General features: G+C 52.5%; 1 protein-coding gene across 3 annotated transcripts; it reads right to left on the reverse strand.

Moving 5' to 3' along the window:
• Positions 1-1,113: 1,113 nt before the first annotated feature.
• Positions 1,114-18,300, reverse strand: Sun2 (Sad1 and UNC84 domain containing 2). 3 transcript variants are annotated; one of them, XM_034516841.2, is made up of 18 exons: positions 18,078-18,300; positions 15,448-15,594; positions 14,547-14,737; positions 14,246-14,386; positions 13,557-13,652; positions 13,157-13,250; positions 12,089-12,168; positions 10,377-10,504; positions 7,178-7,432; positions 6,560-6,637; positions 6,110-6,153; positions 5,493-5,658; positions 4,962-5,183; positions 4,616-4,700; positions 4,147-4,262; positions 3,886-4,053; positions 3,621-3,713; positions 1,114-2,618 (listed from the first exon to the last, which is right to left on the reverse strand). In XM_034516841.2, the coding sequence occupies exons 2-18, from the start codon at positions 15,570-15,572 to the stop codon at positions 2,505-2,507; spliced, it is 2,196 nt and encodes a 731-aa protein (XP_034372732.1). In that variant the 5' UTR covers positions 15,573-15,594; positions 18,078-18,300; the 3' UTR covers positions 1,114-2,504. The 3 variants fall into 3 exon arrangements, with proteins under 3 accessions (XP_034372732.1, XP_034372733.1, XP_034372731.1); XM_034516842.2 differs by having other exon boundaries at positions 12,089-12,162; positions 15,448-15,597; XM_034516840.2 differs by having other exon boundaries at positions 15,448-15,597; positions 18,078-18,299.
• Between the last annotated feature and the right edge of the window lie 1,601 nt (positions 18,301-19,901).

Here is a 19,901-nt window from a genome sequence, read left to right on the forward strand (position 1 = left end):
GGACTCTGCCCCTCGGGGAGGTAGATGACCAAAGGAACTGACGGAATTCAGTGTTGAACTGTCATTAATAGGGACTACAAAGGTCCCTGCAGAACTCAGCCCTCTTGGTTCTCCATCTAGAGAAAATACCAGCCTGTTTGTTGTCAATAAAGAATAAAGATACTAATCTGTCAATCTCATAAGTGTAAGGCCTAGCCTTCTGTATGTGCAACTTGTGTGTACAACTTTTCTAGAACTAAGGCTGCGGGGTGGGGTGGAGGTGGCCAGGTCCTCACATCACATGCAGCACTGTTCCGGCTCATCGGTGCCTGGCACTGTGGTGCTAGAACAGGAATGTGCCCTGGTGCAGCGGTGTATGTGGCTGGGTTTGGGGAGAGTTAGGCAGATAATGGTGTGAAGCTAAGACTCTGAGAGGCTCAGAGGATTTGAACCTGGGCAGGCGGCAGAGGCACTGAGCCCTGGTGGTAGGTGACAAGTTACAGGGCTATTTGGTGGGGTTCTTTCTGCCCATGATGCCTGTTTTATGTCCTTGGTCTGAGTACAGACTGGGTGTCCCTGGGCTCTGGATCAAGCTCTGGGCCAACTTGTATTCTAGCCAGTGCCCTCTCCTCCCTGCTGACCAGTTCCTGCTTTTATTTTCTCAGCCATGGCAAGGGCCAGCTCTGAGCAAGATTCCATGGTCAGTAGGATTCACCTCCAGCTTGGTGAAGCATCACCTGAGCTGAATCTAGGCAACCATCAGGTGTCTTGGCAGATCCTGGCCCTTCAGGAGATACCTCTATCAGCCTGAGGCTCTCTGCCTGAGTTTAAGCAGAAAGGAAGCCTCTTCTTCCTCTTCTTCCTCCCCCCCACCCTCCAATCCTCCTCTATAGAGGTGTTCTTGACAGCCCCTAAAGCTATCTCATTTCCTCCTGGCAGCCCTCAAATCCAGAAACACTGTAGTGGACCTTAGCTGGGGTTCCAAGTTTGTCCAGTGGTTTTAACCAAAGGCCTGGGTCTCTGAGCATTAGGACTAAGGCTTTAGGTACTGTAGTTTGGCTAAGAATTCAGGCCCTTGTATCCCCCAAGAGCAGCTGAGTTGCTCTTTGACAACCAGAAAAAAAGCACAATCCATGGATCCTGGGCATCCTTTATTTTTTGCATAGGCATAAATTGGAGTCTGGAGAGGTTTGTTTAGTTTTGTTTTGTTTTGTTTTGAAAAAATCAACAGTGCAGCATTTGTGACAGGAGAGTGCAAAACAAGCCCCGAGGGCAGGGCTGTACGGGTTGCCATTCGCCTGAACACTTAATCAGGCCTCTGCTTGCCCCTGCCTAGCAGCTCCTCCTGGCCTCTTCCATAGGCCAGGCAGGACCAAACCTCTCTCAGAGGCAAGAACTGGAAACTGGGTAACAGCCGGTGCCCCTCAGAATGGGGCTAGAAATCAAGCCTGTAGCTTTTTCAGTTAAAAACAAAAAACAATAACAAAAAAACCAGACCTCGGGAATTCTATATATAATACAGCAGGGCCATTCATCTATAAGCCTCTTCCTCCTCCCCACACAAGGTAACTTCTGCCAGCCTTCCTCCCTCTCAGCCCCCGTCCAACTGCCACGATAGAGGCCAGAAAGGAAGCAATCTAAGCAAGAGCTGAGAGCTCAAGGGAGTTGCTTTAGTGTGGAAAGGGCCACTCTGAAGGGTGGGCTAGTGTAGCCCCTCTACCTGATATCTTGAGCCACACTGTGGCTACTGGCACTGGATCAGGAGAACCCCCGAAGTCATCTCCCCTCTCCTCTAGACTACCCTGCTAGAAAGGCCCCAAAGACAGGGCTAGGTCCTCCCTGGGGGATGGAAAGCTTGCTGTGGAGCACAGGCAGGATGCAGCAGGAATGGAAAACAGACCCTCACCCCACATTAGAAAAAGCAATGGTCCCCAGCACTGGGACTCTCTTAGGTTGGCACAGACATACAGTAGTTCTCAGAGGCACACAGGAGCTGGTTTTGTCCCCTTTGCTAGAAACTCCAGGGCTCCTATGGGCCATGGTACCTTCCATGCCGGAAGAGCACTGCAGCCTCTGAGTCATTCACCAGTCACCTGCCAGGGACAGTCCCAGCTGCATAGTGCTAAGGACTGTCCTAAAAGGCCACAAGACCCCCAGCTTATTCCTAGGACTCTGGCTTGGCATACCCATGGCTTTGGCACCTACCAGGAGTTCACCGGTGCCAGTCCCTCCACCTTACTTCCTGACTCGCAGTCCCCCAAAGTATGCTACATATATACACCCTGGTAGGCGCCTAGCTCTAAGGGAGATGAAGAGAGGCATAGGCCTGCTGGTACCCCCGCTGCTTGGCTTTTGCAGGGAGTCTACACGTGCTGCCTCTTCGCTCTCGCTCCTGGAAGTCAGCGCTAACAAGCATGTGCGGGCAGGGGTGGGGTGCTGTGCACCTACTACTCTCAGAGCAAGGGAAGATGCTGGGAACGGTGAGCTTCCCACGTGGCTTGCAACAGGCACAAGATCTCAAAAGACTAGTGGGCAGGCTCTCCATGCACCCGGAAGCGGTAGATACACGTGTACTCAGGGTGGCCCCAGTTGGTCAGGATCCGAAGTTCCACAACTTGGTATGTGGCCATCTTAGAGGCCTAGGTAGAAAAAAAGGGGTTCAGTGTCACAGTCCTTTGACACCTCAGCAACAGAAGGGGTGGGGTGAGGAGCCACTCCAACAGCCAGATGTCTCCTGCCCTAGGGCTCATAACAAAAACAAAAAAAACTGAATTTCTAAAGTTTCTCTTTCCTGGGACAGAATTTCCAGGCCAAAGGCCCTGGGGGACTTCGGGGTTCCTAAGTGTCACTACCCAGATGAGCCAGCCCTTGGGCCATATATGAACAGTCTTGAGTCCAGAGGACCAGCATAGTTCATCTGAGACAGGTGAATTCATCCGGTCACGGTTAGCATTATCAGTGCACAGAATGTTCATAGGAAGCTTGTGGACACTTGGGCTTTTTTCTAAGTATCTAGCCTGTACTCTACGCTTAAAGCTATAGTGCTATAGGACTGAAGAACTGGCTCAGTTAGGAGCACTGGCTACTCTTCCATGTAATCCAGGTTCAATTCCCAGCATTCATAAGGCAACTTGCAATTGTCTGTAACTGTGGTTCTAAGGGATCCAAAGCCCTCTTCTGGCCTCTTGGGTACCAGTTCACAGATGGTGCACAGATATATATACCAGCAAAATACTTGTACACACAAGACTAAGTTTAAAAGAATTAAAATGAACTGACCTATCCCTAGCTCCAGAATCTGCCTCTGTTAGGCCCAGGAGATCTGATACCCATGTGCCCTACCTGAGGCCCTAGCTCTCTGCACACCCATCATCTTGAACAGCCTTCACAGTCACTTCCTTGTCATAACCCTTCCTTAGTGAAACTCACTTCAGTCGAGCCTCTGATGAGAAAGCTCTGATGCTGCCATCTGTGTCCCTGACAGGAGAAAATCATCTCTGCCCTATACCCTGAAGTAAGGCAGGGTGGGAAGATACACCCATCCCTGAATCCTCTGCCCAGAATTGCAGATACTGGATACTGGAGGATCTGCTGTTGACTGGGAGTGTGAGGTACCACCCCATAAGCACACAACCCTGTACCTGGAAGTAGAAGGTCTGGATGGGCTCCCCATCCTGGTCGTAGGCAAACGTGCCAAGAAGTGTCCCTTCCTGCTGCAGGTCTTCATCGAAGCCCTACAGAAAAGCATGCAGGGAGAAGTCAGAGAGGGCCACCTCCCTCTCACAGCTATGCTGAAGGGCCAGGTCTCCTGGCTCTCTCTAATGCACTAACTCTTTACTGCCAGAGCCACCTAGCATAGTTCTCAGCAAAGACTCCACACACCCCAGTAAAAAATCAGGTACTCACAAAGATGGCAAAGTCCTTGGGAGCACTGGAGATAGTGCTGTTGGGTGACAAGGCCTTGGGCACGTGCTCTAAGGTGACAGCCGTGGGGCGAATACGAGCAGAGAGGCGGACCACTGCGAAGCCCTGGGGTCCCTGGAAGGCCCAGCAGTTGCCTGGGTGCACATCTGGCTGAAGGGGGTGGGAGGCATGTCAGAACAGGGCCTCTAATCCAGCTGTGGCTGACTGAGACAGGGCATCCCCCACTGTGTTCAGAGTGCCCACCTGCAGAATGACTCGAGGTGACTGGGAGTGGTACCACAGGGGGATGCCAAAGAGGCTGAGAAGGGCTGTCTTCGTCTCGTAAGTCTCAGAACAGCGGGTGCTGATAACACTGGCTCCTGTCACAAGAAAGAACGATTTTAAAACTCACAGTGGGGAGGCCCAGTAAGTTCGGGTGGTGGTTCCAGGGCTGAAGAGGCAGCCAGGGAAGAGACTGCTACTGCTGTCTCCAAGAGCATGGGGACAAGTCCCTCAGGCCCACCCCTTAGCTCTAACCCAGTCTCATAGAACCATTCCCAGCCAGGGGTCCACTCAGTGGCTCATGGCTTCCCTCAGCCATCCCTGGCCTTAGATGGGAGTCTAGTTTGTGCTGGTCTCAAGCCTTGTGTGCTTAGCACTGTGCTGCCTGGCAGACCTGGGACCTAGCCAGTTTAAGGACCAGGGTAAGGTGAAGTGTGAAGGCAGCACACACCTCCTGATTCCAGGGCGTAGTCCACCATTCCAATCCGGTCCTCACTGTAGCGCTGCAGGGCCTGCTTGACGATCCGGTGCACTTGCTAAAACATGCCCCAGGTAGTCAGTGGGATGTGAATGGGGCATAAGAGGTACTGCATGCATATCCATGTACCGGCCCTGCTGGACTAGAACCAGTGGTACCCAAGCAGGTTTTGTACACTTCCACCACCCACACTGGGCCCAGAATATACACTCGAACCTCCAGCCCAGAGCATCTATCATGCCCTAATACACATGAAGAGCTGGCAGTGTAAGACTTCCAGGGGAAAAAGCAGTGTGTTGGGGGAGTAGTCGTCCCTTACCTCCTCTGTCACCCCAACTACGCCTTCTTTCTGCAGTGTCTGTCCCAGGGAAGCTGCAGCCTCCCTGGCTGACTTGCCCTGCATCTCAGCTATATTGGCAAGGATCTTGTTCTCCAGCTCCTGCAGCTGAGCGTGCATCTCGTCTCTCTGTAGGAGGCCGCTGCGGGCACCCCTATCTCGAAGAAGGAACTGACTGATCCAGTCAGGGAACTGGGATTCCACCTACGGACAAAGGCAGTGTCACTAAGAAACTTGCAAGAATGGCAAGGGCTGCTGTGACAGGGTGGGTGGGCTGTCACTGGAGGAGGAAGCAGAGCTAGAAGGGAAAGATGGAGCCCCTGGAAGAGATGTTAAAGCCAGGAACTACTCTCTCCAGGGAACAGTGGCTGCGATCAGAGCCCAGGCCTGCTGTGCATGTGCCCCAGAACAGCAGGCCAAAGACACTGCTCCAGCTGACAGACACCCCTGCCAGTGGGTGGGTGGTCTCAGAGGGGAGGGTGATTAGTGGGGCTCTGGATACCTCCCACTCACATCAGCCCTGGCAGCCTGGATCTTCTGTGGCAGCAAGCCCACTTCATTTGCCACTGAGTTCTGCTTCAGAGTCAGGGCAGCCAGCTCCTGCCGCAGGCTGGCCAGTTGGGCTTCCAGCCGTCCCAGCTCCTTCTCGGAGCTCTCCTGGAAGGCCTCCTGGGTCATGCTAGGTCCAGATGGAAGGAAGCAAGGTAAGGCCATGCTGAAGAAAGACAAGGAACCCCTGACTGACTCCAGTCATAAGGCGTAAGTCCATCACTGTGTGTGAAGGAGCAGGGCTGCCCTGGGAGTCTGGTAGGAGAACATAGCCCAGGAGCTTGGGCTTGCCTGTCTCACAGCTAATTCTGGCCTGATTCTCTGTAGGCCTGGTCAGCACAGTTCACAATGCCACCGCCTGCCATGCCTTCACAACTAGGTCATAAGAGCAGAAGGCATACAGAAGAGACCAGCCCACGAGCTCCAGTTTCACTGCCATGCCTGTCCCTGCCTCCCCCAGGCCTTACCAACCAGCCTTGTACCTTAGAGGCCACAGGCAGGATCCTAAGCTAAGTCTCAACCAGCCAGGCAGAATCCTACTGGGGTGGCAGAGCAGGCCGTGGCCAGACGGCTGCCATTACCTTTGCCATTCTGTCTTCAGCTGCTGGACACGGGCTTCAGACTCCTGGGAGCAGCAGGAAGGGGCAAGGACAAGACAGGATGAGTTCAGAGATGTCTGAGGGCCTGTTCTATATGGGAGTGTTTGCTTAACCACAGCCCCTGAAAGCGTCTCCCAGACCTTTCAGCAAAGATCAAAGCAGGTGAAGTCCTGTGAGTCTCGGCCCTTCTCAGACTCATTCCCACCTAGGTAAGTGTACGTTCCCTGTGCACAAACACACCCAGCACAAATACCATCCTTGTTCCATGCACATCCCGGGTCACTGTGGCACATCTATCTGTGGCAAGTTCAGGCCCTAGAGAAGGCATAAGACTACACCCTTCTACTCAGCATCCAAGCAGCATCCATGGTAGAACCTAAGATGTAAGTGTGGGTGAGATCCACGTGCAGTGTACATGCCGAGCCCACTGACCTGAGAGGCCTGGACAATCTTCTTGAAGAGGTCTTCGGAGTCTTGGTGATGCTCTGCCCTCAGGGTAGCCAGTTCTTCCTACCAGATATGAGGGTTGATTTGGGGGGGGGGGTGTTTTTTACATGTTTTCTTTTGGGCCAGCATCTCTCCATGTAGTTCTGACTGTCCCAGAACTCCCTCTGTAGGCCAGGCTGGCCTGGAATTCAGAGATCTGCCTGCCTCTGCCTCCTGAGTGCTGGGATTAAAGGCCTGCACCACCACACAGAGAAGGTTTGACAGTTGCCCTTGGAGGAACACTTGTGACTAGACATGGTCTAACTGGGTTCTTTCTAGGGTTTCTTCAACTCCCAAGTTTCAGCTCCTGGCCCTATGCTACAAGGCCCTGAAATACAAGGAGTACCTACCACCTGTGCCTAACACTTTACTTGTGTCAGCACTGTGCTAGTGACTCCCACCACAGAAGATAGATCAGGTTCATCTTGACAGGGTACCTGGCAAATGGCCCTAAGTGACACACTACTGTCTCCTCCTACGCCCTGTATATGACTGTCAGGGTTTTCTATGGCATCACCTTTACGAAATGTGCAGTCCCACCCCCAGACAACGATGTTCCCCCACCTGGATACGAGCCACTGTGTCCCTGCGCAAGTCTTCCTTCAGAGCAGCCTCACGGCGGCTCACCAACCCTTCTAGGAGAGACAGGGTATCTTCATGGCTCAGGCTACTGCTTCCTCCATGGCCAGCAGCCCCCTGCCGCAGTTCTAAGCGTTCCAGCCGTATGGCCTCCTTCTGCCAGTTGGAGGAAAACTCAGAAGCAAGAGCTTCCAGGCGCCGCTCCAGAGAATGAACCCGGGAGAGAATACGCTGCTCAGCCTGGAGGGGCCAGAGGGAAAGAACAGAGGTATGAGCCCAGGGAAGCATACCACAAGGCTTCCTGAGTATGGCCACTGAGACAGATGGCAGACAGAAAAAAAAATCCCAGAGAGAAAAAAAATCTCCTGACTGCACAGCTGGGACATGGCAGCTGGGCAGTGGTACAGGCCTTTAATCCCAGCACTTGGGAGGCAGAGCAAGTGAATCTTTGTGAGTTCAAGACCAGCCTGTTCTACAGAGTGACTTCCAGGACAGCCAGTGCTAGTGAAACTCTCTCTAGGAAAAACAAACAGGGCAAAACCAGCTGGGACATAGCTAGTAGCTGCAGCATTTGACAGGAGACCCTGGGCATGCACCACAGGAGGGCTACCTGCCTTCAGCCCCCCTCAACATGTCATTACCATCAGATCCCAACATGGAGGGAAAGGTGGCTGGGAGGGGGAGTCTAAGCACAGGGACTGGCCGGGAACATTTTGTGAATTTGTAGGATGGTCACAGGGGCCCAACTAGGCAGCCCCCACCCCATGATCTGGATAAGGGGGGGGCAGCTCTTGGCTTTCAAGTGCTTTTACTCTTCCATAGATAACTATACCAAAAAAGGAAATGTTTGAAGGCTTTGCATTTTCTTCGTTTAAATGAATGCCCTAGAGAAGATGTAGTAACAGCCATCAGACCCAAGGGTGGCACCTGATAGTATGTCATGAATATGAGGACTATTGTTGGCCAAACAACAAAATCTTTGCCAAGGGAAATTACAAAACACAATCTACCAACTGCCCCTTAAAGGGCAAAGGACTTTGGGGCAGAGGTCTCGGGTTTTAGACATTCTCTTTTAAACGTGCTTGCACAACTCCAAAGGCAGCAAGCACAGAATCCCATTCCCAGCCGGTCCAGCCCCGCCTCTGCCATCCCCTCTCTGAAGCAGCTGTCTTCACTGAGTCTTCCCACAAGCAGATCCTGTCTGTGCACTGCTGGCCTTGCTTACCCTTGTCACATGAAAGATGGCCCAAGACTGAATTGCCCCTCATCTCTTCAAGAATAGATTTTAAAAGGAATTTGCAGATGACAGAATATGTCATCATTTTAAGAAATAAGATCACAGGGGCTGGAGAGATGGCTCAGGGGTTAAGAGCACTGACTGCTCTTCCAGAGGTCCTGAGTTCAATTCCCAGCAACCACATGGTGGCTTACAACCATCTGTAATGGGATCTGATGCTGTCTTCTGGTGTGTCTGAAGACAGCTACAGTGTACTCATATACATAAAGTAAACAAATAAATAAAAATTTAAAAAAAAAGAAATAAGACCACACTGTTCTGGAACATATTTAAAATGTGGCGAGCTTAATTCAGCTGATACAGGTGACATTCACTTCACTAGAGGACTAAGAATTTGGAGGGTAGGGGGAAAGGGGCTCACTCTTAGTCCAGACTGTCCTACAGTTTGCTATGTAGCCCAGGCTGACTGCAAAGACATGTGATGCTCTTGCCTTAGCCTCCCAAGTGCCAGGACTACAGATGTGAGCCACCATGCCCTGCTAAGACCAAGAAGTTTGTGTGTGTGCCATGTTCTTGTGTATGGTGTAAGCATGTGTATACAAAGAATATCTGTGTACTATATGGATGCATCACCCGTTAATTAAAGTCTATGGCCTATGGCTTAGGCAGGAATAGGAGGTGGGACATCTGGAAGGAGAAAGAATTCTGGAATAGGTCAGGCACAGGAGATCGGCCCAGGGAAGATGTGAGGAGACAAGACTCGAAGTACCCAAGCACAGGTAACCAGCCACATGGCAGAATGTAGGTTAAAATAATTGGGTTATTTTACTGATGATCTAGTCAGAGAAGACCCTAGCTATATGGCCAAGGTATTTATAAATATATTTTGAGTCTGAGTCTTATTTCTAGGAGCATGAGACTAGGAAAAAGAAGCAGATCTTAACTTCAACATGTGTGTGCACACATGTATGTATGTGTGCACATGTATGTGCAGGTGCACTTGCTTGTGCATGCTGAAGCAGAGGCCAGAGGGTGACATTAGATGTCTCCCTCTATGGCTCTCCGCTTTATTTTTTAAGCCCTCTCATTGAACCTGGAGCTCAGTACTTCAGCTGGATTGACAGCAAACCCTGGAGATCCACCTGCCTCCACCCCACCACTCCTGCACCAGGGTGACCGGCCTGTGCTAGTCAAACTGGTGATATGAACTCAGATCTCACAATCGCATAAGCATGTTGTGCGCTGAACCAGCACCCCAGCCCTGGGACAGAGTTTCAGGTGACCTGAATTTCTGTTACATTCTGGTTATATGTCCACATGTCACCCTCAACTGTGCAGGCCCCTAGAGAGCACACCCTAGACCTGCCCTAACCCAAGACACTGACTACTGTCTCTCACCCCCATGACTGCAGCCTCTGCAGAGTGACCTAGCAGGCTGCCCTCCTAGAACACAACTGAGTTGCTATGGGAGCAAGCCCAGGCTAGCTTGACAGGTGAACAAAGATCAGGTAGGGGCAGTTGTCCCTATGAGGGCCTGGGCCTGCTGGCCGACTAAGCAACTATCATAGACTGTCCTGGCATAGCCCAGAAGGGCCCACTGGTCCCTCCAGACTCACAGCTACTACATACTTGAAGTCTTAAGCCACAGTATAGGTTGGGGGAGGGGTGGGAGGTACCTGGTCAGGATGTTACACACAGAAGCCGTGGCGGTATGGAGAAATCGCGTTAGAAAGCAACAAGACCGTTTGCCAGCCCCTTCCTTCTGCTTTCTGAAGATGTACATAACTTTTGGGTTGTTGAGTTGTGTTTAGAGGAAAGTTAGCTCCCCCATGACCACAAACAGCGCAGGAAGGGTGTTGTAGTTTTCTGGCTTTGTGTGAGTTTTGTGTGACTTCTCCAACTTGCAAAGCCAGGCTGGAGAAGTGTGCTCCCCACCCTCAGACTCACCTGGAATTTCGGGGAGGCATCTCTGGATTCCCACACCTCGGGCTGCCTCCTGCTCTCCTTTGCTGCCCACCAGGAGGCCACCGCGGGTTGCAATGTCTGCAGCCCTACAGGGTAAAAATACCAAGCACCTAGGCACATGGAGAGAGTACTTAGAATCTTCTTGGTCACAGCCTGTGTCACACATTGTGAGTCTTGCTCTACCACAGGTGGAAGTGACAGCCCATGGCCTCACAGCACCTTCATGCTCACACCTCACTCCCGATGTCCTAATTCATTCTGCAGACAGTTAGACTTAGGAGAAAGCAACTTCCTTTACTAGTTACAGAGTCTCAGGGGTGGAGCCCAGGCCCGGATGGACACCCTCACAGTTGAGTGAACAGTTCCCTGGGAGTTTTGACAACAACTAGCCTTGACTGCCCTGTCCAGAAGGGTTAGCTGGCTCGAGTGGCATTTGTGAGTGGGCTTAGCAGCTCCCTGGCTCCATGGCTGGGCATCACAGAGAACACAGCACTCGCTTCAAGGTGCAGGGGCCCAGGATTGGGGCCCAAGACTGTAGCCACAGAGAAACAGTGCCTAATTTCACATTTGCCTCTTACTATCAGCCATGAGCAGGAAGGGGAAGGGAGCATACACAAGCCACTAGGCCTGAGGTCCCAAGTGGACATAATCTCACACTCCCTGAGCAGGTCTGGGCCCTCCTGCCTCCCATCTTCACATGCTCTGGTGGTGACATCGTCTCTATCAACCACGAAGAATTGATACAGCTCAGACTGAGCTGTGCTTAACACCTGGGAAAGGGCTGGCAGGGTAAACACTGCACGGCCATGAGTAATAAGGTAATGTCACTTTAAGGGTGATGCCCAGTTTCCACTGAATAGGAACAAGTTGTTCTTGTAACGGGAAACAAAAAGGAAATCAACATTTGGAAAAATGTCCTGCCCTTTTTATTAATAAAAGAAGCTGGGTGGTGGTAGCACACATCATTAATCCCAGCACTCAGGCGGCAGAAGCAGGCAGACCTGTGAGTTTGAGGCCACCCTGGTGTTCAGAGTGAGTTCCAGACAGCCAGGGTTACAGAGAACCCGTCTCAAAAGAAAGAAAGAAAAAAAAAAAAAAAAAAAACCACTAATAAAGCATTGCTCTGCAGTTGTTCCTAGGTTTACATAGCCAAGTCACACGAAACCGGAAACTCAGTTAAATTGTCCAATGAGAAGCGGAACACACAAGGCAAAGACAAGAAGGTCCTGTGGCAGGCACAACAGGGTAGAGCTGTGGGTAGGCAGCTCTTACGATCTCAACCAATGCCTTTCTGGCTGTTTCTAGCTTAAAGGCAGCCAAAGGTTTCACTTGATCTTGTAAAAACAATCCAGTCACAGAGACTCTGTCCTGATTTGGAATAGAGGGAAAATAGCTGCTCCTAATAATAGCTCAGAGTTCTTGCTCACTACCCAGAAAGTAGCTGTCGGGGGCGTGTTCCTCCCAGAAGCTCCCTGTACTATAGCAAGAGTAAGGTCAGAGGTGAGACATGTCCCCTCAGCCCTGGGACACTGTCAGACAGGGCAGCCTGAGTCAGTAGAGGACTTGGGGTGGAATTGGGGGCGGGTAGGAAAGTCAGGCCCAAGGCTCTGCATGGTCCACTGGATCACCATTAGCCCTGACTCTGCCACACCCTACCCCTGCCTCTGCCTTCCCTCTTTTCCACCCCTGCTCACCGTAGGTCAGACCCGTCAGGAGTAGCAAGAGCAGAAGGAACCACAGAAAACTCTTCAGGTTCGGCGAGAAGTGCCTGGACCTCAGGAGGACAGACAGAAGGCAGACGTCAGTGGGATCTAGGCCTCCATTCTGCACTCAGTCCCTTGGGACTTTTCTAGAATTCTGAACTAGAGTTAAAATATGTACCCTCGGGCTTCCTATGGGACCGAGATCAGACAGGCCACCAGAATGGTACCTGTAGATCCTAAGAGTTATAGGGAAATTTTGGTTCTATGAACCTTAAAACTTTGTGTGTGTGTGTGTGTGTGTGTGTGTGTGTGTGTATCCAGGTGAGTACAGGTTCTTTAAAAGTCCCTGAAACTGAAGTTACATTATGTTGTGAGCCACCATGTGAGTGTTAGAAATTGGACTCAGGTCCCATGGAAGTGCTCTTACATGCTGAGCTGAGCCTCTAGCCGGCCGCATCCCCTCACCCCACATATATATTTTAGAAAGGGGTTTGATAGGTAGCCCAGGCTGACCTGGACTCCCCATGTAGCTCTGGCTTTCTAGTCATGGTTCCCAACATGTGCTTGGCAGAGGTGCCCTGACCCCCTCCTAGTCTAGCCTTTGTTCTCTGCCCAGGGAACACAGTCCTTAATGTCTATCCTGCTGGTTTGGGAACTTAGGGAATGACCCCACAGCAGCCTCAGACAATATCTCTTCATGACTTCTGGTCATGGGCAGGACTTCTGGAACACAGCCTGTCACAGGTCTAAGACAGAGGCAGGACTTCTGAGAACCGCTCTTTTTGGTTAGTGTCTCAGTTTGCCAGTGGGAGCAAAGCCACCCTTTCTCTGAGGACTGGAAGGGTCCCGGTGTCCTTTGGAAGGATCTAGGTGAAGCACCTGTGTCACAGAGTACTGCTAGAAAGTAATCAACTAGGAGGGAAAACCCGCCTAAGCCAAAAGCTACACAGCCTGGGAAACCTTCAAGGAGTAGTGGACCACATTCAAGCTTAGATTCTCTGTTCAGCCCTGTGGGAGCACGTCCTTCTGATTCTTCATCAAGGCTGGCATCTCACTCACCTGGTTAAGACGAAGACATCCAGGAGGGAGGCAGCAGTTGTCAGGCGGTACCAGGTGGTGCCAACCCACCAGTAGAGAAGACCAAAGAGGCGTCCTGAAAAGTGGCCATTGAAACTAAGACTTGGTCGTATTTAGCACACTGCTCTTTCCCCATCTGTGTGCTCTCTTGCCCAACCCTTGCCAAGCCCCCTTTGTCCCAATCCATAGTGACGCCCTCCAAGCCCACAGTCTTCCTATAACTCAGCCTGTTCCGAGGTGGCTCCTGCTCAAGTCTGCTAGGGGGTTCCCACAGCCCTTGGCTTCCAGTGATGACTCCCCTGCAAGCCTTCCCCGACCCTGTAGCCTGGGTGCCCAGTCACAGACACAGAGTGTGGAAGTCTAGCACACAGCCAGCACCCACCTGGAAAAGTGACCAGAGTCCAGACAAAGGAGCCGGCCCGAGATGCTGCACTCCTTAACCCTGACCCTGAACTGTGCTGGTCTGAGTCTGTGTAGCCTGCAGGAAAGGGGAGAAAACAAACGTAGCTCCGTAATAGCACAGTTTGTGAAGTGAGGAGATACGAAGTGTCCAACATCTTTTTCCTGGTGCTGGGGATTGAACCTAGGACCTGTGCTTGCTTTAGCACTGTGCCTCCTGAACTAAGTCCCCAGGCCTTGACATTTTATTCGCCCTTTGCACCCTCACCCTGCCAACAATCTCTAGGATTGTTGCTCCGACATGTATCAGAAATTACTGAGTATTAACCATGTGTGAGCCCCAGAAAAAACTGTCTAAAACATAGTGGTGTGGGTTCTGGGTTACTCACAGACCAGTGGAGGAGGATCCTATGGACACACAGAGTCCTAGGTGAGGGACAGCTTCACACACACACACACACACACACACACACACACACCCTCCCAAGGCTCCATGTTTGCTAGGCAAGTTCTCTACCAATGAAAGAAACTCTATCCCCAGCTCTCAGGGAAGCTGTGAAGTGCCCAAGGCCTGTGACATGTGAGGTCATCTCATACTGTCAGGATGCCCCTTGCCCTCTGCCCCCTGTTGACCCAGAGCCCACTGGCATGGGGTAACAAAGCAGCACCTACCTGCAAGGTCATCCTCTGAAGAATAGCCTGAGGAAGAGCCGAAAAAGTCCTCTGAGGCCTTCCTCTCTGTGGTGAGCCCATTGGCTTTGCTGCTCTCAGATCCACCAGTTCCTCTCCTCCTCCTCCCCCGAAGGTCCCCACCTGGCAGGAGATAGGGGCTCTGCTGAGCGCTCACAGCCACCACCCTGGTGGGCCTGGAGCTGAGGGGTGCTTCAGGGATCGTCCTCCAAGGGACCTTGGGAACACTGAGAGGGGAGGAATTTGGAGAGCAGGTCTCGGGAGCGAGATCTGGTGTACTCACTCCAGTAGGGTTCACTGTGTAGATGGTCATCCAGTAGGGCGCTCCTGGCTAGGGACACAGCCCGGGGGCTGCCTATGTAGGACTCTCGAACCACAGACTCGCTGTAGTAGGAGGTGTGGGAGTCAGAGGAGGGGCCCAGCTGTGGAGCTGGGGACAGGCGTTTCATGTTGCTGGATTTCCTCTTCAAAGTCCTGTGGAACAGCCATGAAGGGAAAGATGGGGGGGGTGGGGGGTGAGCCCAGCCAGGAATGGGAAGCCAACAACCCTTGTGATCCCATTTTGTGTGGGAAAGCCTTGTTGCCAGGCACCCAACAACCCAACTACTTCCAGCACAGGTATTTTTCTGCTCCCAGTATCTATCTCTGAATCTCATCAGAGATGAGCAAGCCTGTCAGTCAGAGACAGAGACAGCGTCCAACTCAGGTTCCTAACCTCAAAGCCAAACGTTTTCCCATGCTTCCTAGGGGGACTTGGAGTTTCCGTAACCTACTGGAAATCTGGACAAACCTGACAGGGCCTCATGGCTCATAGCTGCAGGGAGGCAGAATGACAAGGCATGTTGCCCCAAGCCACTAGCCAGCGACTGAGGCTCTCCACTTGGTGAGCTGTGAAGCGTGGGCCTGGGGAAGGTGGCTGCAACCCCACACCTGTCCATAGTCAACTGGCTGCAGTGAGCCCAGCTTACAACTCTGTTTCCTGCCTGGCTTTTCTGTGAAGCTGCTTCTCCCCACTTCCTGCTCACTAAACCGGAAGCTGGGTGGCCCCTGCGCTCACAGTGAGTAGAGAAGGCAGCATCCTGGCTCAGGGTATCCTCACAGGAGTAAAGCCAGACAGAACCAACCCTCTTGTCTCCATCCACAACAACAGCAGCAAAAGCGAGGGCCGCCTGCTCTGCTCCTACCTGAGAGGACTGTCTTTAAACACGGTGCTCTGGCTTCCTGCCACGGAGCTCGCTCCACTGCTGCTGCTGCCACCGTCGTTGTCATCCTGGGAGTAGCGTGTGAGGCGCTGGCTTCGTCTTGACATGATGGGGCGGGTGAAGACCCTTCTTCTGAAGGCAGACAGGGCAACATATAAGGTGTGGGGAGAACAGATGCCCTGTGTACTTAGGCAGAGCAACCCTGTGCTCGAGGGCATCTCCCCTCACCCCTGTCTAAGGACCCAGGGAGCTTCTTCCATGGCTCTTTTAACAGGCTTCCTAATTTATAGGTTGCTTGTCTTAATCTTCCTTGGCACTGAGTTCTGTGGGAGCCAGAATCAGGCCTTGCTCGACCTCTGAGGTGCAGCAGGGCCTGACACTTGACAGGCACTACTTCCTGGGGTGTGCCCTCCAGTCCCCAACCCCCAGCCAGTGCTTTATTCTCTCCAGCTGTCCAGTCTCATATACATCACTACCCTTCCATGGGGCACACTTTCCTTTTTTATGGATTTGTTTTTATGTGCATTGGTGTTTCTTCTGTATGTATGTCTGTGTGAGAGTGTTAGAGCCCCTGGAACTAGAGTTCTAGACAGTTATAAGCCACCATATGGGTGCTGAGAATTGAACCTGAGTCCTCTGGAAGAGCAGCCATTGTTCTTAACCTCCGAGCCGTCTCTCCAGACCCTATCCTTTCCTTCTTTTTAGTCACAATCTCTGGTTCACAGACCCAGCTACATTCTGACTGCAGAAACCCTTCCCACCATATTCTGCAGCCCCTCAAGCACACTGTGCTGTGACATCTTGATGTGACAATGACAATGATAAATGACTACTGGCTGCCTAATTCCTCATTAATGACCCTGGCACAAGCAAGGCGGCCGTCATCACCCATCTACAGGGAGGAACCTGGGATGCTGGTCTGTAGATGAGAGCCAGGTCTCTCTGCTTAGACCTGACAGGCTTCAGGGCCTGGACATTTGCACTCCATCAGAAGGTTTGCAAGTTGTTTGGGAAGAATTACAGCTCCATTTAGCACACGCTTGGAACATAGCTGTGAACTGCGTGGTTGCATAGCGGTTACACAACGAATATTTGTTAACGAAGTAAGGCAGAAGGTGGAGCTGTTATGTGGTGCTGCAGTCAGTCCGGCCTATAGGACAGTCAGAGTCACCACATGGGGTGGGGCGAAACTGATAAGAAGGCCAAGGTGAAAAGACCTGGCCATAGACAGCCTTCCACTATTCCACTACATGAGTGAAGATAAATCTTTCAGCGCCGGGACCCAATTTCAAATCTCAGAATATCAACATAGGAGTCTCACCAAGCCTGAGCTAGCATTATTACACTCTAGATTCCAAGCCCATCCAAAAAGAGTTCCTGGTATTTATGACTTTGTATTGCTTCTGATATTCCTGGTGGATACTGCCCTCCCATAGTGGGAAACACACCCAAACCCCGACCACAGAAACCAGAAGGTCAGGTTCATCCAGCTAGAAAGACAAGTAGCCTCCTGTCTGGGCTAACTGGCATCTTCCCAGGTGGGTTGCCCATTTGGTATCTTTCACTCTCTTTAACTGGTGTTGGTAAAGGGACCAAGTGGTAGTCGCCAAAGCAGGAAGTTGCCTTGGCCCTGGGTTGTATTCCAGTCCTTATAAGGTAGTTCCACCCATGACTGCCATCCCCACCTGACAGCTCCAAATGCCCACACCCACCACCTCTTAACCCCTGCCCCCTTGTAGCACATGAAGCCTTTGCGGGGGCAGGGGGTGACTTCAACATGTTTATACAGTACCCATGCCGCTGTTGCAAGAATCTAAAGGTTCTGAGAAAGTGGAGGAGAGGTGGGGCACTGAACACTGCCTGTGTGCCATCTCTCTGCGCTTCCGGAGCAGTGTGGACCTTATCTTTAACTTTCTTACTTCATCCTGTTGTCACAAAATAGTTAACCACAGCGGCCATCCAGGTTACACAAGATCACAAAGGTCTACCGTGGGGAGCCCCGGGGATAGACACTCCTCCATCCCTCCATTAGTTACAAAACCCTCAAATAAAACATCCTTTCCTACTTCAGAGCCTTGGCCTCTGAAAGACATGGCCCCTGTCCTGGGGAATCTTATATGTGACATTTCCACTCCATTTCTCCTGGGACACAAAAAAGTGCTCCAGGCGCTCACCCTCTGTCCTGGCTCTAAGTCACACCCCGGCGCGCAAAGGCTTTGTTTTGTTTTGGTTGGATTAGGTTGTTTTGGACTGAGCTAAATGGGCCCTCCCCCGCCCCCCATAACTGTGACAGGCGGTGGTGGCGCAGGCTGGGAACTTCCAGTGCCAGGACTCGGCCTATGGCACTGCCCTGGTCCGGTTTGGGGCGGCTGGGTCTTGGCTGCTCTCCTCCCCGGAGGCTGCTGGGGAAGTCCCGCCTGGGGACAGCGCCCTCCCCGTGACCGCGATGCGTCAGGGCGCCGGCCCGCGAGTGTCCCGGGGCGTGCGTCGCTCGGGGACTGGAGTGGCCCAGCCTGGCCGGACAGAAAGGCGCAGGTCCGCGCTTCAGCCGGACGGCGACCCAGGTCAGGCGGGCGCGGGGCCGTAGGAGGCGGGCCCAACCGGTTCCTTACCTTGCGTGGCTCTTCCCGCGTCAGAGTCCCCCGGGCGGCGCCGCGCGCTGGGCCCGGCTGGGCCCGGGGCTGGGGCTGAGACGCACGCGGAGCGGAGATGCGGGACGGCGCGGGGTCGGTGAGCGGACAATGCGACCGGCGGGGGCCCGCGCTGCGCGAGTGGGGCAGGGCGGTGCGCGCGTGGCCGAGTGTGTATGTGTGCGCCTGTCAGTCAACGCTGACAGCCCACAAGTCATTGGCCGGGCCCAGCAGGCCCGCCCCGCCCTCCGTCGCCGCCCATTGGTTGGTTTGAACACAAAGGCTCCGGCTCGGCCCGCCCTCCGCGTGGGCCCTGTAGCTCGCGCGTGGGAGGCGGGGGCGAGTACGATCTCCAGGCTATGGGACTTGAGCGTTCCCTCGTGCACCCGTGCCCACAAGCGCGCGGCGCCGGGGCACTAAAGGCTTTAGGTGCTGATGCACACAGGATGTTAGAATTGGCCCCGGGGAAGGGTCCTTACGCTGGCTCCGCGCTGAAGGATAGCGCGCGGATGATGTGGACGCTTGCCAGCTCCAGCCGTGTCTGCCCATTTTAAAGACAAGGGAAACAGGTCCGTGGAAGTTTTCTGTTTCTTACGTAGAACCCACCCAGAGGTGAAGTTGAGTCTAGAAGATTAATGCCGTTTTAAGGTTGAATTTTGAATTCCAAGATGGGTAGGATCTTTCCGAACCACCTCTTTTTGTTGTTGTTTTAGTTTTTCTAAGACAGGATTTTTACTGTCACCGAAATCCACCTGCCTCTCTGCCTCCCGGGTTCTGAAATTAGAGTGCACCACCATGTCCAGTCAGAAGCCCCAAGTTTCACAACAGCTTTTCTGTTAAGGAAGGCTCCATCCACAGCCGGTGGCAAGAGACAAGACGGTAGGGCTGGCGACACATTCTCCTGCTTTCCTCCCCCAGGGATGAGTTCCTGATTCCACAGACTTGTCCCCTTCCACCCCCTCCCCGCTAAGATGAAGGAGTGCAGCTGAGGATAAAACACTTCCGTTCAATCTCTTCTAAGGAACATGAGATCCAGTGTCCTTCACTTTAAAATGCCAAGAAAAAAACTGGGACAAGAAAATGATAAAATAACAAAAGCTAGTATTGGAAGGCAATAGGAAACCGAGAGGAAACACAAAAACCCCCATATTGGATTGGTTTCACCGCCAGATAAAACCAGACCCCCTTTCTAGACCGCCATTGTCCCATCTGGAAATGGGCGCTGCCTGCCCTCACAGTATCTTTGGACAATTACTTCTGAACAACTTGCTGGGAACTGATGCCTGCGTGAAGTTAGCTGCACAGGGAAGACACTGATTACAAACTGCACCTAAGCAGGGCAGGGACTCCCAGTTGGGTCTTGGCTCACTCCACGGAGTCTCTACCTCCAGTACAGAGCCTGCTTCCCTCCACCCCCAGGTGCTGCTTTGTGTCTCATGCCCTTGGGCTGGTTGCAGGCAACCATTCCCAAGCATGCTAGGCCTCCACACATTAATGGGTGCTAATCCTGGGTTCTATGATTGGATCTGAAATGGAAGGGCTTTTCAGACTTTGGAGTGAGATGATCCTGGATTATCGGGGGGCCTTGTGACAAGAATTCATTTCAGGAAAAGGCAGGGATAGGGGAAAGGGGGGGCAGTATGACCTCTGAGATAGAGCTCAAGACCCAGAGAGGAGGAATGCCCACAATCGTCAGAAACTAGAAAGGACAAGGAAAGGACTCTCCCTAGACAAAGGGAGGCCGTGGGGCCCTGCCACACCCTCATTACGGATAGGCTAATGACCGATCACAGATTTCAAGCCTAC

The sequence above is a fragment of the Arvicanthis niloticus genome, chromosome 13 (genome assembly GCF_011762505.2).
Source record: "Arvicanthis niloticus isolate mArvNil1 chromosome 13, mArvNil1.pat.X, whole genome shotgun sequence".
Taxonomy (NCBI): Eukaryota; Metazoa; Chordata; class Mammalia; order Rodentia; family Muridae; genus Arvicanthis; species Arvicanthis niloticus.